At 42.1% G+C, this 23,988-nt stretch overlaps 2 protein-coding genes across 6 annotated transcripts; one reads left to right on the top strand and one right to left on the bottom strand.

Annotated features, from left to right (window-relative positions):
- Positions 1–2,656: 2,656 nt before the first annotated feature.
- rmi1 (RMI1, RecQ mediated genome instability 1, homolog (S. cerevisiae)) lies at positions 2,657–10,127 on the bottom strand. Of its 2 annotated transcripts, none has more exons than XM_076099197.1 (9): positions 9,852–10,127; positions 9,327–9,757; positions 8,043–8,153; positions 7,149–7,298; positions 6,395–6,465; positions 5,958–6,081; positions 5,606–5,684; positions 5,268–5,457; positions 2,657–4,675 (listed from the first exon to the last, which is right to left on the bottom strand). In XM_076099197.1, the coding sequence occupies exons 2-9, from the start codon at positions 9,486–9,488 to the stop codon at positions 3,433–3,435; spliced, it is 2,130 nt and encodes a 709-aa protein (XP_075955312.1). In that variant the 5' UTR covers positions 9,489–9,757; positions 9,852–10,127; the 3' UTR covers positions 2,657–3,432. The 2 variants fall into 2 exon arrangements, with proteins under 2 accessions (XP_075955312.1, XP_075955311.1); XM_076099196.1 differs by having other exon boundaries at positions 9,856–10,127.
- A 91-nt stretch (positions 10,128–10,218) lies between these two features.
- hnrnpk (heterogeneous nuclear ribonucleoprotein K) lies at positions 10,219–23,601 on the top strand. Of its 4 annotated transcripts, none has more exons than XM_076099208.1 (17): positions 10,219–10,310; positions 11,299–11,372; positions 11,488–11,654; positions 11,878–11,975; positions 12,686–12,742; positions 13,694–13,737; positions 15,247–15,319; positions 15,775–15,882; positions 16,290–16,418; positions 16,796–17,127; positions 17,721–17,768; positions 19,423–19,462; positions 20,236–20,251; positions 20,689–20,721; positions 20,870–20,937; positions 21,407–21,576; positions 22,724–23,601. In XM_076099208.1, exons 3-17 carry the CDS (start codon positions 11,597–11,599, stop codon positions 22,752–22,754), a joined length of 1,305 nt encoding a protein of 434 aa, XP_075955323.1. In that variant the 5' UTR covers positions 10,219–10,310; positions 11,299–11,372; positions 11,488–11,596; the 3' UTR covers positions 22,755–23,601. The 4 variants fall into 4 exon arrangements, with proteins under 4 accessions (XP_075955323.1, XP_075955324.1, XP_075955321.1 ...); XM_076099209.1 differs by lacking the exon at positions 22,724–23,601 and adding an exon at positions 22,166–22,699 and having other exon boundaries at positions 15,769–15,882; XM_076099206.1 differs by having other exon boundaries at positions 10,220–10,310; positions 15,769–15,882.
- The last annotated feature ends 387 nt before the right edge of the window (positions 23,602–23,988 follow it).

Raw genomic sequence — 23,988 nt, 5'->3', positions numbered from 1 at the left:
TGTTTCCTTAGTCCGAGTTCCTCATATTTTTCAATTCCTTTAATGATTCACATCCTCAAGCCTCGGCAAGCATCCACACACACACACACACACACACACACACACACACACACACACACACGTAAAGAGGTATGTTTTTGCCATGAAGAGAAACCATTTGCTCATTTTGATGGGGGCCTAAAAAAGAGGTTGAGCTGTCTAAGTGGATTTTTCATTACTAAATATAATAGGGCAAAGAAAATTACATCTGCTGTAGCAGGAGGGGTATTAGAATTGCTCATGTACTTTTTTCATTGATATTTGTAATGGCCAAAGAGGTACAGTGCAGCTGTATATGAACATTAGAGAAATTAGCACAGTGCTCTGTCTCCAATGTGAGCGCTCTGTCCCTCCTGTCTCAGTCTCCTCCACTCGCCTGCTATTTGCAATTTGGAAAAGGTACATCCAAACTAACAGGGGAATGAAAAAGCATATTTCTTTTCTCCCTGCTACAGCTCCGGACTGAGACAGAAGTGGAAGCCTAACATCGAGGAAATAATATTGCAAATGGAAAGCTATTAGGGCTGTTGAGCACTTTCTCATGCTTCTGAAATATGTCGATTATCATGTGCTGCATGACAAACTTTTAAAGACTCAAAAATTGTAATTTCCTCACAAGACTGTGCAGTCCAGCCTTTCAATGAACCTCCGATCCAGAGTGCACATGTAATATATTTAGGAGGAAATGATCTCAGCTCTCTGAGAGTCGGATTCCTGCTCTAAGTGTTTGGTTCATGTCCTGTGTGCTGTTTTTGTTCCTGCCCACTTCCGTCTTGAATATTTATTGCCGAAAAGGCTTTATTCATATTATATATATATATTAGCACTGATGGAAGAAGTACACAGATCTTAACTTAAGAAAATAAAAACTAAAGTATTGCACGAAACATTTAATTCGAATGGGCTAAATAAATCTAAAATCTAAAAAATAAAACAAGCCACTATGCAAAATGGCCCCTTTAAGTGTGCTGTATTATTATACATGTTATGTTTATGGATTATTATTATTGACATATTACCGAACATTTAAGCATTTAAATGTACAGATGTTTGAGGTGGGATTAATTGTGACTACTTTACTGTCTCGAAAAACACATCATTTTTATAAACTCATTGGTTTGAATAAAGAGTTACTAGAGCTTTGAAATAGATAAAACTAAAACACTTCCCTCTGAAGTCAAAAGCAGAAATAAATGGAAATATTCCCCAAATTGTATTTCTAAAGTACTTGAGTAAATGCACATTATCATCGTGTAATATATTACTTCACATTATCTGACACTCAGTTGTTAATTAGTTGTAAAAAAAATATTTTGACAAAATATTGAGCTTTCTACCGATTACCTGATGTGCATCAACAGATGGAGTTTGTTTGGTTTTTCTATTTTTGTCTGCCCACTTTAAGGACTTGATGTCCACAGAGACTTAAAGGTGGAGAATTATAATTTATTCTTGACCTTTTGAAACAGCAGATGAGAAAACAGTCTAATAAGTTGTAATTTTGTACAGCAACATTCCTTTTTAAAATCTTTAATTTACATTTTCATGTTCTATTCGATTTACCTTTCATACAATCATATGAAAGGTACAATCATATACAGCTGTTTTTGACGTTCAACACAAAATTTGTGCTGAGGAAACTTAAATTGATTGGTACTTTCATTTAATAGTACTACACTTATATGTGGACCTTACGTTCTTTTATTCCCCATGTAGTAATTTCTCCCTGTTCTTCATCCTTCTTGTTTCCTTACTTAATATACACCTGGTTAATATGACACAAAAATAAACAAAGTAAACACATATTCAGGAAATGTATTTTCTCAAATAAATTAGTTGTAAACAGCTACAGGGGCCTCCCCATAAAGCCGCCTGTCATTAACTACCAGTTAAATATATACATTATGTATACGGTGATGTTTGACTGCAGGATCCCTGTGGCAACACTCCCGTTATGTTTCATTTACTCTATCACCCAATATTTATTCCACTTGTATCTCCCTATGGGATGCTGCGCTCCCCCTCTCCATCGTATCAGGCCTCATTAGCACATAACAGGTTATCTACATGCATAGCAGGGCCCCGATTTAGACGTTCAACCTGATTAGCCCGTAATGAACAGAGACCCGCTACCTGAATGGAAGTGCACACAGAGCCGTAACACAATAACAAACACGTATGAGCCCACAGACACACACAATGTAAGCACACATACGTACCAACATACATTCTCTGCTGTGCATTTCTTAGCCTGTGTCCTCAGTGTGCTCATTTTCACACTGAGGCAATTGAAGTGTGAGAGACTGACACCTAATTACATCGTACGATGGCAGACAAGACACAAATCAATTTGAGTTGCAAATTGTTGAGATGTTTCATCTTCAAGAGACATTTCCGACACCCCTGACGAGCTACACGATAATATTGCAGAGCTATACATTAAATGACCATTATGTGTGCTTAAACAGTGCATATCCCAAAGGTGCTTTTAATAAAGCTATTTCAAACCAAATGAAACACTGCTACTGTGTCCCGTTATTGTTTTTATAGTTATTCTTGGGGAATAAAATACTCATTTGACAAGGAGAAATGGAAATGTGAAATTAGCAGCGAGCTCTTACTTCAAGCATGTTTTAATAGTCAAAGAGTGAGAGAAAATTGTAAAACCTTCAGAACAGTTTTATTTCAATATACAGTAAATACAGGCAAGGCAACGAATTTGGGGTTTATTCATCAAAGACAAAAACAGATGAGGCTCTATAATGAACAGAAATAATCGCAAAGCATGGCCTCTCCTTTATCTCCCTTTCCCCTCATCTCCTCTGGGGGGAGTTTATTAAAGACCCACGCTGCCCTTGGATATTCAGTAATTTTTCAGTCAGAAGCAATGGATGTCCTGAATGAATGCAGAGGCTGGCAATTCATTACAACAATCACAGTATGAATTATTTTCTCCCCCAATTCCCTGCTCTCATCTCACATGCTGCACTCTTCTCTTCACATTAGTGTTTAATGTCACATACATTAAAAAGTTTGAACTTATATGTTGATAACCGAAAATGTAGATATTAAAGATCTGTTCACTTTGCATAGGAGTGATGCAGTGCGTGTCAAGCAGAAAATAGCTCTATGAATAGATGAATGAAATCCTTTGATGACAAATGACAGAATGTCACATTCACATATAACAGATGGGATGCATTGCAACACACTGCCTGCTGATCATCAGACATCCAGTTCACACATTCTGCTCTCCAAATCTAAAGCAGAAGGGCAGGTTGATCACCAAAATGCTTATATTTGCAATTTCCCATCTCTGCTTAAAGGCAATATACTCCTCCGCTGCCTGTAATTTTCTCATTATCGCCCACTTCCCCTCAACCAGTCCTCTGTCTATTTTCTCCCGTCTCTCAGCCTCTGCTCCAGCTCCTGGAATACTTTCTCATTGACTCGGTCCGCCTTGGTCACCACAGCCTTTCTGCCGTCTGGTTGAAGCGCGACGGTCATAACGCAGCACATGTCCACCAGCTCTTCCTGACACCTCTTCATCCCGGTGTCCAGCTCACCTCTCCGGGCTGGGTCACGCTTCAGAGCCGCCTTTCCCGCCACCGAGAAGCCCAGCAGGCCCGTCAAGACCTCATCGGACAGCTCCACGTCCAGGTAGCCAGTTCCATCGGATATTGTGGCGCACACGCGCCAAAGGCCGTTGTTGCTGCTCAGTTTCCCCACGAGAGTCACAATGAAAGCTTTGACTCGGATCTCTGCGGCGTGAGGTTGTGGTTTGGACGTCATCTCCTCTAGCAGGCACAAATATGTAAACGGTGGAGATGTCAGAGTGAGGGCAGGGACCGAGCCGTCACTCTGACGGTCTATTTTTACAGATTCAAATGCTGCATTGTTTGGGTTATAATTGTACCCCTGAGGGGTGTTGTGAGAGCTCTCAAATGAAAACCTTTCTGTTGCACTCCTTGATGAGTCGCTGGTAAGTCTATGACTGGAGCCTGAAGTTCCTGTTTTGTTGGTGAAACTCTCTCGGCCTCTACTTGGTTCTTGTTGAATAGGGAGCTGATTCGACTGTCCGGTCCCACCGGTTTCTACCTCTGCAAGAAGGCAGTCCATATCGTCATCCATGAAATCACTCTCATCATTAGCAACACAGCCTAACTCATGCGATGGCTGGAGAGCTGCTGCTGGGGACAAGACCTGCCCTGTAGCTTCTTTAACACAGCCTTCATAGTCTCTTTTCTGTGTGGTGAATCTTGAATTGCTAGAACCAAGCCGTGACCCAGAGCCATTCAAAGTGTGCTGCTCAAACTGAGCAGTTTGGGCTTTTGTTGCCCCGTTAGGATTTCCCGTGATTCTGTCGCTGCTCTGTGTTGTGCCTCTGTGACTGCTGACAGACTGCGTGGTAGCATTGTCACTTCGTTGAAAAATCACACCGTCCAACTCGTCCAGAGGAAGATTGTCAAAGTCCTCATCGGGAAAGTCATCGACTGCCATGTTGTGATCCGAGAGCTCCTGTTGAATCGAGAGGTCGGGTTCCTCTTGTTGGCTGCGGTGGCGATGACCATGGACTGAACCACCTCTGTTGCTCTGGGCCAAACCACTTCTGTAAGAGCGGGCAGAGGCTTCATTTCTGCAAGAGACCCGCCAAAAATGTTGGACTTAAATAATATAGTTTCAAACCAGCAAGTATTTTCAAGTTATTGGGCCCAATGTGCCAGAGGTATATCCCAAAAATTCAGCTATGGAACATTTTACGCTACATTCTACAGCTACAGAAACAAGGGGATCGAGATATAAGTCAGATATTACTCAAAGCGGTTAAGTCTTATCTTTGAGTAAAGCCTGAAGTTGGTAAATTTACAATAATTTGACACCAGACAGGTTGTTTTTAAATCATAAGTACTGAACTGCCTTTGTCGTTCAAATCAAAATGATCAAATTATGTGGCAATTTACTTTCATTTGTTTCCGACTGTGCAGGAAATTCACAGGACAGCAGGCAGAGATAAAGATAGCAAAGGACAGGAATCATATATAAAATATGTCCGTCTATAGGAAGTAGAGTCAGTAAGTGGTAAATGCTTCTCAAAGTAGAGGAAAGATAAACGCTGAGATTCTTTCTGAAGACAAACATTATGCTAAAATTCAAAATGTCAAGGTGTATTTGCCCGGCGGTGAACACCGAGGAGTTCCGCCATCAAAATGTCAATGTTAACCACCCACCTGGATGAGGCTGTCGAGACGAGGCTCCTGATAGAGGAGCTTCTCGAGGACTGAGTGGAGGTCTCACTGAGCGTCCCGTAGCCACTGTCTGGAACAGGCCCCACCTGAACCCTTTCCACCTGCTCCTGGGCCTCCAGACTGGCCAACAACTCTGCATCGTCTAGCTCCAGGTCCTCCACTTCCTGGTTTCCTGAAGAGAAAACAAACGAGGCACAACATCATGATTATGTTCAATTCTAAAATGCCTAGCTTAAGATAAGAATTAAGGCGTCCATTTTCCTCCTTAAACAGGCCTTATTTTATATCAAATCTAAATTGTTTAAATTAATTGAATATACCTTGTAGTGGTGCCGGGGGGGCCGCTCCCCCCTGTTGCTGCTCCTCAGGGAGTCCCAGCGTCCGACACAGCACCTTGCCCTGTCAGAGTAGAATTAATCCACTGAACCTGTACACATTATTGCATTTAATACACTGCTTTATGACAACAGCTGGGATTTTGTCACTTTAGAAGCTGTAAACGGTAACTGCCGCATAACAACTAGGTGTACTCTCAATGTTGCATTAAATAAAAAATGAATCACAAGGTGATTAGGACCAAATAGTATTCACATCAAATTTGAAAAAAACAAATTAAGAAAACACAATCGGCTTAAATCTGCTTTTGATAGACAAGCGAAACCAACAGTGTACCTGGTTATTCCTCTCCACCAGGTCCTCCACTTCACCACCCAGAACCTTGATGTTGGACGCCTTCAACAGAAGCATCCCGAGTCTGCAGACCATCTGCCCTTGCAGCTGCAGCTTCACGCCAGGCCTGAGGGTTACAAGAGTCAACAATCACAATAAAATGTTTAAAATATGGTACAAAAGTTTCAGTAAAATCAAACTGGCAGTGACGTAGCAGTAATATGTTTATTCATTTCTGATTTCTTGACATTTCCACACAAAATCTAATCTAACATACAAATAAATAACAGCATTCCCTTTATACAGTAACATAACATATTCTTAATTTTAATTATTAAAGACACATTTGCTGTAAAGCAAGAAGTAGAAAGTCATGGTTGGTCTCTTGACATGGTTAGACACCACAATGCAGTTAAATATTTGACAGATTGATTCTTAACCTTAGAGCTGTGCTGAGTGCAGGGACAGACTGATACTCCATGGCCTCCAAGCTCTGGACTCCATCTGTCACCTGTTCAACAGAGACTGTGCATTTGACCAGGAACAACTGAAATCATTGTGACGTTATTGCAGATTTAAATTCTCAAACTATTACCACAGTGGGTTAAATATTATTGCTGACCTAGCCGGAACCAGTTTCTAGAAAATATCTTAGAAATTCTAAAAGTCAAAGATCAAATGGCATAAAAACAAAGGTAGGTTGTTTCGCTGCAAAACTTCCCAAAACCAGCGAAGCTGCTAAAAGCTTATCCGAACGCTTTATTAACCTGCCGTTTGACTGTATGTCAGTGTATGTTAAACCGCTGTGGGTCTTTGCATCCCATGACTCCTAGAACTGAGAGACTTCAGGTCTCGTCGGAAACAGGAAAAAAAGAAAAAGAAAAAAGCCACTGCAACGTTTCTAAGCAACACCAGCACTATTCTTGAGAAACCATAGAGCAGAGACAAGTGTATGACTTAAGGTGAAAATTACAGTCTGTCTGCTCCTTATATTCCAGCAATTTACTCTTTTATATGCTCCCACTGATTGTACCTGTCCACTCTGATTCAGTCAGGAAGAAAAGCAGAATTCTGCATTGTTCTACCCGACCAAACGCAAAGATAAGGTCTGCTCAAAGAATATGGTTGTACAGTTGATCGAGTAGAATTGTACACACTAGCATTGTATTTACAATGGCAAATAATGGCTCTGACCTGCAATAGTAGCATTCGGGTTGGTCTGGCTTCCCAGGGCCTCTGGGTGAACTGTGTGACAGCAGACACCTCGTCGTTGGCACAATCTGAGCCCCTCCACTTCTGCATCTGACCATACGCAGGCTGACTGATGTCCAGCAATGAGTCAACCTAAAACAGAGTGGGACCTTTGATTACGTTGCCTAAGAATTTCTATAGAAAATCTAGTGAGATGAAAAACTACAGTCTTATAACAAAGCAATGTATACATACTGTGCATGAGAATGTCTTATTTGTTATCTTGTGGCTCCCATCTTTGAGCCTTGGAACCAATTCACATTTAATTACTCTGTCTCAGGGTTTCCAGCTGAGTTTCCATACGATGGAAAACTGAAATCCGGTGGTACTTTGTTAAAACATGGATTCTATTGTACTCCAATCATCTTTTCCCCACAGTATCATGATAAAGTGAATGGGAATAATTTAGACTGCTATACTATTAAGCAAAAAATGCCTTCAACCACATTTTTTAAAGAGCCAACACAACAACATACACAAACTTCAGTGAGCGCATTATACCCTGACAGCTACATTACACAATGGGAAATATTCTGTTCATTTCTTTGCTCAATGTGGACTGCCATTTCCACTGTAACATGAGTTTGTTTGTGTTTTTATTACAGGGGATATTTGTATCCCCCCCCCCCTCCTTCTCACCTGTGTTCTGCTGCAGCTGCATATATTGTCCTCGGCATGCTGTTTAGACCTAACGTGGTGGTTTTATTAGCCTTCTAGACCAACTCTGGCTAATATATAATTTTCTACTGATCAATGGGCATTGTCCCGAACATAACATGCAACAATAAACATGAGATTAAAAATACAGCGTAAAATTTATGATCAACAAGCCTGTACCTGGACACAGAAGGTGCCGCTGAGTTCAGTCTTCTGGGCCTGAGAGAGTCCTTCAGGGAGAACAGGGTAGCTCAGGTCCCTGAGGTCCGTCAGCAGCCACTGGTCCAGCGCCTAAAATGTCACGTCATGCAGAGAGGCACAAGTTTATTCCCCACTGTCAGATCTATTTTATGACACTCTGTAATATCAGTTATTTGACAAGATGTTTATACTTCACTACTTCCGTTCACTTCCATGACATAAATGGCCATCAAATTATTAAAAAGTAGGTCTCTTGTTCATGATATGAACATCCTAACCATAATCGTTCAAGTGCACTTCCTGGTTGAGATCAAGCGACCATGTCGGCCACTTCGGTGAACTGATATCATGTCATGTTCCTGGAACCAACAGGAGTTGGCCCGTGCCTTGAAAGACTGAGCATTATCCTCCTCAAGTATCTACTGAAAAAGAAGAAGACGAGATAGACTTTGGCCACGGAGGGATGCAGCTGTTCAGCAACGATATTTAGGTACACTGTGGCGTAGCAATGATGGAGGAAAACATACCCCACATGACGCCACCACCAGCTGGTGACACCAGGACGAATCCATGCTGTTTAACACAAAAGAATTGCCCTGCTATCAGCATGTTGCAACAGAAACCAGGATTTGTCAGACCAGGAGGTGTTCTTTCACTCCTCAAATCGCCCAGCTATGCCGAGGCCTACCCACTGTAGCATGATCTTCCTCTTCTCAGCTGGCAGTAGTGGAGCCGTGCACGGTCTTAGGCCGACGGCTTTTGATGCTCGTCTGCTCAAAGGTTCAATGAGTTGTGCTTTCTGTGTGTTGCATGTTTGTTTAGCGGTCAACAATATTTGAAAATTGCAGATTCATTTTTTTGTTGATTGACTAATTATTTCAGCTCCGCACAGCGATGGGGAACACTATATTGGTTAAGCGGCAAGGACCTTAAACTGAAGACTGAGTGAATACTGGAAACAGACATAATCAGCTGTATGTAAACACCAGAACCAGTTAACGCTTCAACTGGGACGAGGTCAACGGTCATCAACCAGGAGTAAATGGATGGCTGGAGAGGGATCAAGAGGACATTCACATCCAATGCAGGAGACCATCTTAAAATAGAGACAGGAGTAATCGTCTCCCTCTCCATATACGACCACCTGTTGTCATATCGCCCAAGTCTCACACTTAAGTCACACATCATATCACAACTGAGCAAACTCTAGACTGTGGTCATTTTGCATTCAGCTGCACAGACACATCCACACATCCGGCCTACCTGTTGGTTGATTTGCTGCTGTGACAGACGACCTGCGCCTCCTGCTTCTTCCTGCAGCCACTCCACGCAGGCTTCCAGCCAGGCAAAGGGCACCTGGACGTGCCAGGAGGACTGCAGCCAGGCTTGGGTAGCATGTACCACTGCCTGGATCTCAGGGGCCATCCTCGTCCTTTGTTTGTATTTGACTTAGGCCACTTCCTGAGATTTCTCCAATGTTATCTGTTATTATATGAAGCCAGTTGCGTTATTCATACTCAACTACATTTATCAGTAATGGCTTTACTCTGGATTTAAAGGGAGTGTTTATGTTAAGGGATCATCTACTCTCTGTATATCTTGTGGTGATGTATCGCCCGGAGAGACTATTATTTTGCTGTGGTCACATTAGCTGTGATAAGCCCTCTGTCTCTGCGGGTGGTCACGTCTGGGTACTGTGGAGGAGAGAGAGGACAGATTGAGTGAGAAATGCAGGCTGGGATGGCATGCGACAGAATAATAAAACGTCCAAGTTCATATAGAAGTTACCTACGAGTCATGGAGGCAGCCTCTTCCACGAAGTGTTGTGGGAAGTAGTTAAGGCGCCAAAGTTGACCAATGTTGGTGCTACTATGCCTTAGCTTTGAATCCATACAACATGTTCAACGTTAAAGAGGCTTTTACATACAACCGCAGCTGTTAAATATAACAATTGTGCCCCTACAAGTACCTAGAAAGACACCACGTAACATAAGCCTTGCAGATCATGACACCTTATATACAGGAATAACTTGAGCAACCTGCAGATCAAACTGCACCCGGAAATAGAGCTTATAGTGTTATTTTGGAAACGCCTCTGCTGTTTTGATTGACGTCTCTTCTAGCCAATGGTTACTCCCGCCTGTTTGATTTACTCTCTGTTCAACCAATCGGCACTCTTTAGCTCAACGGGTACATTTCCAGGGTCGGTAGAGAAGGAAGGGGAACGAGTAAGGTGTTGCACTGCAGGTTTGTGTTTTGACGATATTTCCCAGTTTTTCGATGCCACATTGAGCTTAATGTAGTTTCAGTGCACAGGTAATATACAAATAAATATGTATTTGGCAGTCACTTTGTTCCGGATGTCGTGTCTGGTGCAACGCTGCTTAATTAGCCTGGCTAGCGTTAGCTCCCCTTGTGCCCCACCGAACTGATTACAACATGGCGAAATTAGCTAGTCGCTAGCTTGAGTGGTTCGGACTGGTCTTTGTATTGACCGATAAGTCGTGTTTCATCAACCCACTCGCATTAGATCACAGACATATCGCAACGTCTTGCCTCCTATGTAACTAGTACAATGTTTGAAAAGGGCGTACGATCATGTATTAATAGCTAACGTTGGTTCAGACCTAACACGACGGAGCTCGTAGCTAACCCAGGCTATTTAGCAACCCTGGTAACGTTAGCTAAGTTAGCACACTTAGTACAACTGTTCGCTAACGTTGCTTCAATTCTGGCTTTAGTTATTCAGTTAGCGTTATAAGATGGCTTAAAATGGAGAACTCGCAGTGTTGACTGGTTTAGATAGCAGTATATTAGCGTTAATCGGTAAAGTAAGCGTTTAACGTCAACATTTAACATTAGCGGTAATGTTAATATTAATGTTAATATTGTTCGTTAATCACTGGCTGATTGACTCAGCTCCTGATTCTCCGAAACAGTGCAAATGCCTTCTTCGCTCTCGACGAAAACAATCTTCTTAATGTGACGAAACCATAACTGATGAGCTACGTTCTTATAATTCTGTTAGTAAGTAAATATTGTCTTTAATGCTCGCTGGATGGATGTTTATGAACCTATTTGACTTGAAATATTAGTCAACGTAAATATCATTTAAAGTCACTCCTACATGGGAATGGAATAAAATGTATTCGATCATAATTGTTGCCTTTGCTCTCGCTGAGCCTTTTTGTCTCAGTATATGTCAGTATTTCAACTAGCCTCTCCCTCCCGACAGGTCGCAGCAGCTGTTTGGTTCTTGCTTATTTAGTTCCGCCTATCAACACGCCCTTGTCCCTGTAATAAATATCGGTGAGTGCCGGTTTTCTGCCAGTTTTCCTCTCATCCCGGGCTCTTGAATAGCTGGATCTCCAGCACAAAGCTTGAATTGACTTATTTCTTTTTCTCCTTTTCACAATGCTGACAGACCTCCACAGCTCACGGGGGCCAATTTTCTGCATCTCTCTCCCTGCTGCTGCCGCCGCCTATTCCCCGGACCGCGTTGCCCATCCCGTCTCCTTCACTCTCAGAAGACCATGGAGACAGAAATTGAACAGCAAGACGATACTTCATTCGGCAACACAGAGACAAACGGTATGAAACCTAGCTTTTTTACATTTTTGGTTATGCTGTCAGAATGCACCAGTTTATTGGCAGATTTTATAAATATATACACCTTAAAATGTATCTGTGTTATGTAAGGATCGGATAGCAATAGTAGTGTTGATTCCTGCCTTCTGTGGTCTTTAATTTTAATTTTTTTAATATCTAGTGGAGGGTTATTTATGCAATGTGTGTTTTTATCTCCCTATGCCAGGTAAGCGCCCTGCTGAGGATGCAGATGACCAGAAATCATTCAAGCGCTCCAGGAACTCAGACGAGATGGTTGAGCTTCGCATCCTCCTGCAGAGCAAAGTAAATCCGTTTGCCTTTCATTTCACAATGTTTCTCTCTGTTTTGTGCAGCCCTTCAGTAAGACTCCAGATTTCTTGTACTTCATCCATTTTTTCATATTTTTAGTTGTTGCCCTAATGACATCTCTATCTTTTGGATAATTTAATTTCTACCCTTTTATTAGGGGTAGTCGTACAGACGTTGTGCTACTGCAAATTCTCGCTAAATATTGTTTAAATGTTTATGACAATATATTATAACATTTTTAAGTCATTGTAGATGGTAAATCTCAGATTTACGCAAAGGAATTTGGCCCTTGGTGTCTAAGGTTGTGAGGCAGAATGAACATGCTACTCAGGCACTGTGACATAGAAACACTTGACTTAAACGTTCAAACCTTTTCACCCGGTGCAGTTTCTTCCTTTTTTTTTAATGCACTATGGACTTGTTTTTCGCTGCAACATACAAGTCTTGCACCTCTATGGCTAGAAGTAGAGAGAACAAAAATGTCTTTAGTGCAGTATAACACCGTAATGCCATAAATCATAAGACACATAGGTTGAATTCCTTTGATAAGCTATCTCTCAAAAATTGGGAAACAATAGAGTCTATGTATCCAACATTTTTCCAAGGGTTACCAATATTGGGGGGGTGTAAACTCTTTTTTTGCGTCCTCTCTTGTCCCCTTTGACTCACTGCTGCTATAAGTTAAGTGTGCTTTGTATTTTCAGAATGCAGGAGCGGTGATTGGGAAGGGTGGCAAAAACATCAAAGCCCTCCGTACAGACGTGAGTACATTTTATACATATCATACGCCCAGAATTTTTATTTTGTATTATTTATTTTACCGTTTTTACCCAACATACCCACCCCCTCTTTGGAACAGCAGTAAAAAAAAAAAAAAAAAAAAATGACAATCATTTACCGTTGATATCTGTTTACAAACTTGCTTTGGTAATTGGCAATATTTTCTTCTGTGTTAATATGGGGTGTGGTTAGCGAGTGTCTGTATTGATATTAGCCCTCTGTTCATGAAAACGTCAGACAAACCATTTCGGGTTGATTTTACCTCTTTATTCTCATATGATAATCATGTGATTACCTCAGCTAAACTGGCCCCTGGCACGAAAGTCCAATTTCATGTCAGTTTGTTTCTCCATCTTGATAATTAATTTTAACAATGCTGGTGTGGCAACACTGATGCTTTTGTTAATCTAAATTTATTGGCACAGTGCGGTGTTCATGAGGTCACCTGAAACGCCAGCTAATAAGGCAACCTGACTAATATTTAATCTTTCAATGTCATTGCCTCTTTCTCTAGCCCTCCACAATTTGCTCTACCCCCCCTCTCTCACTGTCTCTGGTCTATTCCCCAACATTGAACTTATCATGTTCTTGATATGCCATCACCCATTTTCCAATGTCACATTTTCTCCTTTTCTCTCCTTGACAAGCCTATCTCTGAGAGAATCAAATTAAAGTCACGTTTGAACAGTGTAGAGCCTGTATATTTAAAATGTATTCCTCTTCCCTCTTCCCTCTCCCTTGTTTATTATTTTACTGTTGACTTTTGCCCACTTCCTCCTCTGTTGCCCATGTTCTGGATGGCCCCTCCTGCGCCCGCCCACCTGACACCCTGGTTGGCCCTGTCCATAATCGTGCCCTGTCCCTAAATGGGCGCCTTACTTGATTGACATCTGTGCTCGAATGGCCCTGGCCCCTGCCCATTCCACGCCCAGTTCAATGCCAGTGTGTCAGTCCCAGACAGCAGTGGGCCTGAGCGGTATGTCCCTAAGCTCCTCCCTCTCACTGCCTGACTACAGGTCAAACAAACAAAAAGAGATGAATAATAAATAGTCATCCTGCCTCTGTCAAGTCACTGTATTTTAACCTACCTGTTCTCTTAGTATTTTAGCCTGAGTCAAAATGCCTAAATGCGTTCATGTCCAAATCTGCCTGTAAAAGCCATGTCGAGATCCTTTTTATATGCCATTTTTAAAGTCACGTCAACATTAAGATAAACTTAGGATGGTGTTGTCAGGGTTTTTCCACAATCTGCCACTGTCTTTTTAAATCTTTGCTTTAATCTGTGCAGTATATCTGTTTTTTTATTATGTTTTTGCTGATGATTACCCTCCACTATCTTTGCGTTTTCACCTCCCTCCCCCCTCAGAGTGGATATACTGGTGTTCTTGTTTTTTCCCCCATTACTTTCATAAGCTCACCTGCTTCTCGCACCATCCCATTCTTTCCTTGAGATGCTATAATTGTACTGATAGACCCGTGATTGTCCATCCATTCTGAAACGCAAAAGGCAAGCTAGGATTCAAGTGTTGTGTCTGTGTGTGTTTTTCCTTTCCTGTCTTCTGCTTCATCTGAACTTTGTTATTGACTACTGGAGCTATTGAACGTACAGATTATCTCTCTCTATCCCACTCATCCATGCATTCTTTGGTGTTGCGTTTATTTCTTCTCCCATCCCCTTAAATAGCGGTGGCAACCCTAATTTTCCATGGTATAATCTGCTCTGCTGCTCTCCCTCAGTTGTCTACCATTCTACTCCCATGTACAAACTGTGCTTAAGTTACCTTGATCAGTAAATCCATTGTTTATTTTATTGTTTAACTAGGTGGGTGCAGACAACAAGATTCTATATATTATCGTTGGCCAAAATGAAGCATCTACATTTCTATCCAGGCTATTATTGAACGACGGGATGCTTTGATAAACGTGGTTAAAAATTTGAGAGAGGAGTCATTGGTTCTCTCAGTCGTCCCTAATCTTTCAATGTTGTGTTCGGCACTTTGAAGGCTTTGTGGTGTGCATCCACCCAGCTATGCTTTAGGACTATAGAGTTCTCTTTGGCACCTTTGGTGCTTATTCCTGCCAGATCCTCCTCAGATTTACGCCCCCCCCCCCCCCTCCCCCCCCTTTCTCGCCCCTTCAGTGGTCACCAAATGCAGTCACTTTTCTTTGGGTCCTTTTTTATTTTGTCTCTTTTCTTCCTTTCTCTGGATAAATGACTGTTTTCTTTCATTGCATATTTGGGTACCAGTTTTTCCACTTACAGTGGTGAATTATCAGTGACCATGACCAAGTTTAGAAAACACTGGATCTCAACAGTTCATATGGCTGTGTTAGTTTCAGTAGTGAGTTGGTTAAATGGGGTGTGGCTGGTTTTTTTATGGCATGAAAGGGGATGTTATGAGTTCTCTAATCTCAAATGTTGTTCCCTCCCCCCTGGGGTGTCTTACTGGCTACCCCAACCCCATCACCTTTGTGAATTATGAAGCATCCTGAGCATCAGTGCCGACATCGAGACAGTTGGAGAAATCCTGCTGAAGATCATCCCAACATTGGAAGAGGTGAGGACTTGTTGAACTTGGTTTCTTCTCTTCATGTCAAGTCCTTTTGAACCCAATGAACTAGACCATTTATTTAAAAGTGAAAGCAATGGTGGATGTTAACAGTTATCACCAAGCTATGTGTTGTAAATGTCCATTGTGTACCCGAGATGCTTTCTACTTCAGTTTTTTTTTTTTTTTGCGTTTTGTGCGCTTTCGGTATTGTTTGCACCTGCAAATAAGTGGTTTAATTGACTTAATTGAACTTGACTTATTCAAAACATGTTTGCTTGTGTCTGAGCTACCTTTTGAGGCTTTTTATAAGACTGTTGCCATGTGCCTATTTTGTGCCTTTTAGGTGCATGATATTGCTCTAATTAGAAATAAACCCAAGTCTTGGGCACATTTGAGACTTTCAGAGAACTAAATAGACTGTGCCGAAGTACTAACATGCGACATGTTTTGCTCAGTACCAGCAGTACAATGGTATGGATTTTGACTGTGAGCTGCGCCTCCTGATCCATCAGAGCCTGGCTGGCTCGATCATTGGAGTGAAGGGAGCCAAGATCAAGGAGCTCAGAGAGGTATGTTGATGGGGTGTGGATCTGTTTTTTACAACTAAATCAGTTGCAAAGCAGCTAACAGACTGACTTGTGTGAGTACAACATGGATTCTCACACAGCCTACGTCAGTTGTAACAAGAATACTCTTCATGAAATGAAGCTGGAGGTATAACGGGGAATGATTTTTTTTGTCTTGTTTTGTATGGTTTGTGCTTATTATTTGTTTTCCTAACTGTTATTTTCCTCTGGCTCAATCTTTTATGTCCTAGAATACTTCATGTACCTCAAAGATGTGAAAATATACCCATAAAATGACACAGTAGTGATTTGATGTGTGAACTGTAATGTTTTTCTAAAGTGGAATCAGCTGCTGTATCATTTGGATCTTTCTGTGATCCTCATGTGTGCGCCTGTATCTGTGTCTCCAGAACACAAAGACCAGCATCAAGCTGTTTCAGGAGTGTTGTCCTCAGTCAACAGACCGTGTGGTGCTGGTCGGCGGTAAAACTGAGAGAGTGGTCGAGTGTATCAAGACGATGCTGGAGCTTATCGCTGAAGTGAGTATCTCTTGCAGTGGACCAGAGGCCCTTTTTCTGTCATTGGCGAGAATAATACATTGAAGAAATGCAACATATTGAATCCTTTTTCTGATTCACAATACATTGCTTGGAAATATAAAATGTTGCGTAATGGAGGACAATCAAGTGTCAACAGCATGTCAAACTCCAGCAGATTTTTTTTATTTTTTTTTTTTATTATGTTGCATCAATACATTCAATGCCCTTTCAGTGAGATTTAGTTTTATGTCAGGAATATAGTATTGTTGTTGTTAATAGTTGCACATTTATTCCCTCCACACCTGTATTCTTGTAAACTGCATTTGAAATATATTTGAGCAGGTCAGTTGATCTCTCTTCTGTCCACCCTTTTTTAGGCTCCCATAAAGGGCCGTGCGCAGCCCTACGACCCCAACTTCTACGACGAAACGTATGAATATGGTGGTTTCACCGTAATGTTTGAAGAGAGGGGAGGAGGTCGCAGGCTGATGGGAGGGTTCCCCATGCGTGGGAGCAGGTCCAGCGGTGGAGACCGTGGGTTTGAACGAATGCCCTCTAGCAGAGGGGCACGGGGACCCATGCCTCCTTCTCGCCGTGATTACGATGAGATAAGCCCCCGCCGAGGCCCTCCTCCACCCCACCCGAGTAGGGCTGGCAGGGGGAGCGGGCGTGGACGCAGCATGCCTATGGGACACCCGCACAGAGGAGGGTAAGACATGATCACAAAGGATCTACCGTCTGGTGCTCTTTTCTGTCGCTCTCCGACTTTGCTTTTTCTTTTCTGTCCTGCAAAGGCGTGGACACTTAATTGAGTTTGTAAGTAGAGGTGTAACGGACCCTAGCCGATCAGTGAAGTGGGCATGTTTTCGATGCCTAATGCAGATACAATCTTTTACACATTCTTTGTTTTACTGAACACTGAAATGCCAAGTGACTTCATGATCCTACACATCAGTTTGAAGTTGAGAGTCCTCTTACTCCTGTTAACCTCTTGACTTGTAAGTGTTTGATATTTCCCACATACATTCTATAGCACTTGTTTCCTTCTGCATCTGCGTACACACAGCTTAATCCCTCTTCAGGGGCTTAGTTTCCAGTCGGGCTCACTTGCTCAACTTGCTTTGCATTGTCTAATTCAGAGGTTAAACTGAGTCCAGTGTTCTGCATGTAGTCCAGTGTCGCACTATGCACCCTTCTGGAAACATTTGTATTCACGGTTATCATTCCATAAATTGTATGTGCTCATCACTGTATGTCTGGGTGTGTTTGTGTGTCTTTTTCCCATCTCCATCTTGCCCACAGAGAAGATCGTTACTATGACTCGTACCGTGGCTCAGAGGACAGGTCCAAGTAAGTTTCTGTCCCCAAACCTTTGCTCGAACCTCCTAACTTATCCTAACAGGGATACTTTGATGTTCTGTCATTTGATACTACAATATAGGTAGGTGCTCTGTAAAGGCAATTCAACGAAGCAAACAGTCCTCATTAATACCATTGGGTGGTGCTTCCTCATTGTAGAGTAGCATTTTATCCTTTGGTCTTAGTGAGGATCATTTACTAATGTTCAGCATAATTTCCATTAGAAAAAAACTTAAAATTAATTAATATTAAAATTACATTGTATGTGTTGAGGTATTCCTACACATCCCATATTTTCCTGCGTTAATACTTTATTGTTGCATTTTGTTGAATATGCCTGGTTATCTACTTGCTCTCGTAACTCTTAACACTCTGTATCCTTTTGTCTTCCTGTCATCCCTAATTCTCAACACTAATGACTGCCTTACAAACATCCATTGCTCTACTCTCCGTTTGCCTGCAGTCCCCTAGCCAGCATAAGGCTGCATTCGCACCAAATCATGCATTGCAGTGATTAGCACAAGGTTGTGTGTCGATATGGGAGTGTCACTTATTTATTGCCCATTAACACCAATTGGCCGCACAACAATTATTTCCTTTGTTCCCTGGTGGCGGGGTTGTAAAGCTCTAGATCACCGGTTACGTTTTTGGCCACTGCAGCGTGACGTCTGTTTGCGTTTCTCCAAATGTTTGTTCTCCTTTTAACTTTTCGCTTAGTGTGATTTTACAGCGTCCCCACCACCGCAGATTAAACGCACTTCCCACATTCAAATGAATAAGAGGACTGCCGGTTTCGCCGCAATGCCTGATTTGGTGTGAATGCAGCTTCAGTCCCTTACCCTGATCCCAATTCACCTGTCCCACTTTGTAGGGAACTACACTAATGTTGTACAACCACGTCTTTCCTGTGTTGATATCCAATCTGCTATTCGCTCCCAGTTTTCCCCAGGTTGAGAGGAAGTAGTTGTGGTGGTGTATATGATGGTCATGTGCTGATATGAAGCTGATTTTCGTCACCTGAGTGCCCTTGCAAAACGGCATGCTGACTTGTAATTGGAGAAGTCAGTTTTTGATATGTACTGTTGCATTTGAATGCAACATTCTGGCAGACTTTTACACGTAAAATGGGAAGCTCTGCCCTACCCACTATTTACATTAGTACCATTATAGCTAATAACACCAATGTGTAATACAACGTGGCTACGGAGAAACTCTGTCAAGCTAAAGCAACAAGCCGTATGAAGTTCTGTACAGGCTGTAGTTTCACATGAAGGTAACATCCAAGAACAGCAAGAGTACCAGATAAAGCCAAACGTTTCTTCACCAAATTCCTTTATTTGAGCTCAGTTTTTTGGGGGGGAATCAGCCGCCCATGGCTCTGATCATCATCACCACCACCACCTGTCACTTCTCTCACCATAACACTGTCAGAGCTGTTCCTGTTACTGTGTGGGAAGATGGCTGAGAGGAAATGTGTTTATACTGTAATCTTGCTCAGCGTGTGTGCAGTTTGACCTAGACCACAAATTTCCTTTGGAATGTTGTCAAAAAAAATAATTTCTGAGCATTTTATGTTTCTTTCTGCCCCACCCCCCATTCTCTCTCTCCCCCCCTCCCTCCCTCCCCCCAATCATTTCATCACCAGTGACAGAAGAGGCAGACCGGATCGCTACAGCGATAACATGGTTAGTGACCCTTGCATGCAGCTCTTGGGTGCCAGTGTTCTCAGGCTTGCACACTGGTTGGTCCCAGCACGAGGCAATATGCTGCGATTGTCCATTGTGCTGTAATGATAATGGAGTTTACTGACATCACAACTGTAGCTGGTCACTCGTGTGCACACACTCATCTGAGCCCTGGAAGCATTCAAGATAGTGTTTGCATGGCGTAAGCCACCAAATAACCATAATCACCACAGTCGGAGATACCCCATAAAAATCAGCTATAATTGCTCTCTTACTGTGTACTTTTCATGGCCAGCCGGTTTCTCCTGCGAAGACGGGGAGGATGTTGGGGGTGGGGGTGGCCATGGTTGGTTGCTAGGCAATAATAACGCTTTGTTGACAGACTGGAAGGTCTCTCTCCTCTCGCTCTTCTCTCCTCCCGCCTCTCTCGCTCTCTCTGTGAGCTAGCAGGATACTGCCTGCCGTTGCTCAGCAACAGCTTTTTGAATTGCCTGTTGCCCTGGTGACAGCAGCAGTATAATAGCAGGTGAAAATGGGGGATGGATGGATGGAGGGAGGGAGGGAGGGAAAGAAAGAAAGAGAGAGGAGGAGGAGTTTGGCTTATGGATGAAAACGGGTTTTTAGTCGAGTCTGCTCCGTTGACGAAGCTGCATCATCATCATCATAGATCTGTGCTTCCAGTCCTCTGTCCATTCAGCTGGGATGTGTAGAAAGATGAAACGAATTGACCGTACCGTATGTAACCCTGTTGTGTTTCTGTTTGCTTCTTACAGAGTGGAGGAGGATATGGTGAGTACTAAGCCTCTGTCTGTTGTTTTTGCCTGTGTCATTATATGAATGTGGTTTCAAGGCTGTTGGTTTGTGTCTGTGTGGAGCCCTCGGGTTTCTCTTCAGCAGACTGTAGTGTAGCATGTAGTCTGAATGTGTTGTTCATAGACAATATGACTAAATGTGTACAGTGTCAACATGGCTAGAAGGACATTGCAGCTCACATTTAGACGTTGGAGCATTGAAACTCTAGTAGAATGACATTTTACTTCCAGGTACAATGAATTCTCTTTAGATAATCTTAGTTTACAGCAAATGTTTAGGATGACACACAGAGCTAATTTTTTCTTCAGAAGATCTTGTATGATGAGTCACATGTTTGAGTTTAGTATTTAAGTGGGTGATTTGTTTATAAATGTCAGACATAATGTTTATATTGAGTTTTCTCTCCTGCTCAGACAACACTTCCTCCTGGGATAGCTACCAGTCAGGTGAGTCTTCACACCTTCTTTCAATCAGAATCATGGGGAATTTTTGCTGAGCTGTGTGTGACAATGCTGGCGGCCGAGGATTGATTTCAAGTGCTCTACTTACTTTCTCTCTTATGTCTGTGTGGTCCTCCTCCCTCCTGGCCAACAGGCGGACGTGGCTCCTATAATGACATGGGTGGCCCTGTCATTACCACACAAGTGACGATCCCTAAAGATGTGAGTATATGATGGCAACGTAACATAAAAACCGGCACACCAAAGACAAATCTGTGTACCTCACCCACTATACCCTCGTGTCAAGAAACATTCAGTCGGACGTAATAAAAACCCTGCATTACCGTATGTGATCATGTCATCTGCACACTCTCATTAACCTATTTTAAAAATTACATTTAGTTATGCGTTTGTGTCATAGTCTACTATTTGTGCATCATGACCAATAAGTCATGTCGTCTCCCCCACATTGACCTCGCTCTAGACTCAGTAGTCTTTCAGTGTAACCGACAAACGTCCTTTGAGAAGTAGTAGTATTCATCTCTTCCTAAACAGCTTGAACTCGTATTTTCTTGAGCATGTCATACATACTATATTACATTTTTTTTAATCTTCTCCCAGTGCTTAAAATGTTTCTCCCCATGTGTGTCTTTTCTTCCCTCTCATTCTCCCCTCCGTACCCCACCGACAGCTGGCTGGCTCCATCATTGGTAAGGGAGGCCAGCGGATCAAACAGATCCGCCACGAGTCAGGAGCCTCAATCAAGATCGATGAGCCTCTGGAAGGTTCTGAGGACCGAATAATCACCATTACTGGCACCCAGGATCAGATCCAGAACGCCCAGTACCTTCTACAGAACAGGTAAGTTCTCACATTGCCTTACAATGAGTACACTTGAATTCTGTCTTGATTCAGCAGCCTAGTTGTAGTTGAACCATGAAGGTCATGAAATTGTGCTCATCAAACTGACGAGCTTTCAAAACCTCTGACATTGTCATGTAGGCTCTGGCCTGAGCTCTTGTAAAAGCTTTAAGCAACCATCTCAGAGAGTGCAGTCTTGTAAACTCATGCAAGCTAAAAGTATCTACTGATGCTTTCTTTCTCTACCTCTTTCAACCCTTTGTTCCACACATACATATTTTGTTAAGATTATAAATGCATAAATGTCTTTTTCTGAAATTGCCTCTTACTACTAGCTAGCCCACTTGTTGTTGGGTTGTGTATTTCTGTTGCCTGCTGTCTCTTCTCCACTAACCCCCTTCCTTTTTCCCCATGCAACCTGCAACTAGTACAAACCTTCCTCTTGCATGAAATGGCTGTGAATGAGTAAGCAAAGTCAATAGCATTTTATTTTCAAAGGGTCAATGTAATTGACATGCTTCTTTGCCTGTCATATTTGTAAAAATTTATAAAATTTATAATTTATAAAAATCCATCCAAGCCGTTTCAGTGTGAAGCAGGGAGTGGATTGATTCTCCCCTGGCTGCTGCTGTGTGGAAGACTAGTGATTTTGTTGTTTTTAGTTAGATCAACCGACAACAAATCACAGTCTGCCAAATAGCACAGGCTCCTCCTCTTCTGTCTCCCTTGGCAACCAGTAGGCATGTATAATGCACACTACTTCCTTGTTGATGCTAATACAGCTGTAGTGTAGTGTTGCCATGGTAACTAACCCTGCCTCCCTCTTCCTCCCCCCCCCCCCCCTTCCTCTTCAGTGTGCTGCACCTGCTTGGACACAAGGACTAACCACACCCCTCTTTTTCCTCCTCCTCCTCCTCTTCCTCGCTCTCAGTCGGCCATTTATTTCACATCTTCCCCCGTCGTACTCTCTCTGCCCGTCTGTCTTTCCCGCTCTCCGTCTCCCTTCCTGCTCTGCCTCCTCACCCGTTTCCTCCCAAGATCTCATCCTGCTACAGTTGCATAGCTATATATTGACACAATCGTTGACTTGTGAATTGCAATTTTCCTCTTGTGTATTTTATTTATTTTTCCACTCTTTTTATTTCAGTGTGAAGCAGTACTCTGGTCATTTGCTGTAGACCCAGGAGACTCAGATTGAAGCAGACTCAGATTGCCCCCCCCCCCCCCCCCCCCTTTCCAACACATCCCCTTCAGACTATTATTCTGGATTGTGGGTGTCTTTTTGAATTTATTTTTGTATTTTTTAATGAAACATATGTCCAACATTCCTGTGCATAAAAGAAAATGTAGATGAGCCGCATTTTAAGAGTGTGGTCCATTAGTTTATCTCATACACTTTGCTTTTTTTGTTTTTTAACACTCACATCTATCAAACTATTCTTCAGTCTCCTGACAGACAAAAATAAACATAACCTTCATTTTTTGATGGTTTTGATTTTATGACTTGTATTTGTATGCTTGTGTCTCCGGTTTAAATCTGTCGTGTGTGTGTGTGTGTGTGCGCACGTGCTTGGGTTGGGTGTGCTTTCGCTTGTCTATCGGTCCCTTCACACACATTTGTACCACATTACCACTCTGTGCAACATGCAGAATGTAAGCTACAATTCTTTTAATTTTGAACCGTTTGTTTTTATTTTAGAGATGTGGGAAATTTCACCCTTCAGAATGGATTTGGGGATGTTTAAGTTGGGACTCTTGTTCAAACCAGATACAGAAGAATTTGTAAGAATATCCATGGTAGTTGTGTGATGACATCAATTCGAATAATTTGAATACCTCTTCACAAATGGAAATGTGTAGCTAGACATTTGTTTTGACATTTTATTCGAGTTTTGACAAATGATATTGAACGCATCTATTTTGTCCCTGCAATTTCCTGTGCTCTACACTTGTTTGCTCTCCATGCTGCAGACTTCACATTGTCAAATTGTAAAATGAATAAAGATGGTGCCACTTTTTACTGAACCAATTTGCATTTTTTATTGCAAAATCATTGCAGGTGGATCCGTTTCATATATTAATCTGTAGATTATTCTCTGGACCAAGTGAGTTATAAGATTGTCTTCAATGCCAGAAAATTGTGAAAATATCCACAAAAAGCACATTTGCAAATTGGTATGTACAAACTCTAAAATATTATTTATTATCATATACGACCAAGAAAAGCAGCACATCTTCACATCAAAGAAGCTGGACTTTTTTGTGACAATTTTGCTTTAAAAATTACTGGATGTATTGTACCTCTGCAATTACACCATTTTACTTTTAACTGGCCCAGCATATCTAATTTCTATAAAACGGTTTCTTAAAATATATATTTACACGTTGTTTTGCGTATTCATAACCAAGGAA

The sequence above is a fragment of the Anarhichas minor genome, unplaced genomic scaffold, assembly GCF_050575085.1.
Source record: "Anarhichas minor isolate MPS153535 unplaced genomic scaffold, ASM5057508v1 ptg000025l, whole genome shotgun sequence".
NCBI lineage: Eukaryota > Metazoa > Chordata > Actinopteri > Perciformes > Anarhichadidae > Anarhichas > Anarhichas minor.
The sequence above is the reverse complement of the archived record's forward strand: the minus strand, read 5'-3'. Positions and strand labels throughout refer to the sequence as shown.

What these genes read in the sequence shown, in the direction of transcription:
- hnrnpk (XM_076099207.1), top strand. Translation starts at nt 11,597, where the DNA reads ATGGAGACAGAAATTGAACAGCAAGACGATACTTCATTCGGCAACACA. An exon ending in TCAAAGCCCTCCGTACAGAC is followed by an intron (nt 12,743 to 13,693) that starts GTGAGTACATTT and finishes TTCCACGCCCAG; the next exon opens with TTCAATGCCAGTGTGTCAGT. An exon ending in GACAGCAGTGGGCCTGAGCG is followed by an intron (nt 13,738 to 15,246) that starts GTATGTCCCTAA and finishes TGAATTATGAAG; the next exon opens with CATCCTGAGCATCAGTGCCG.
- rmi1 (XM_076099197.1), bottom strand. Translation starts at nt 9,488, where the DNA reads ATGGCCCCTGAGATCCAGGCAGTGGTACATGCTACCCAAGCCTGGCTG. An exon ending in GCACTCAGCACAGCTCTAAG is followed by an intron (nt 6,082 to 6,394) that starts GTTAAGAATCAA and finishes TGTAACCCTCAG; the next exon opens with GCCTGGCGTGAAGCTGCAGC. An exon ending in TGGTGGAGAGGAATAACCAG is followed by an intron (nt 5,685 to 5,957) that starts GTACACTGTTGG and finishes CTACTCTGACAG; the next exon opens with GGCAAGGTGCTGTGTCGGAC.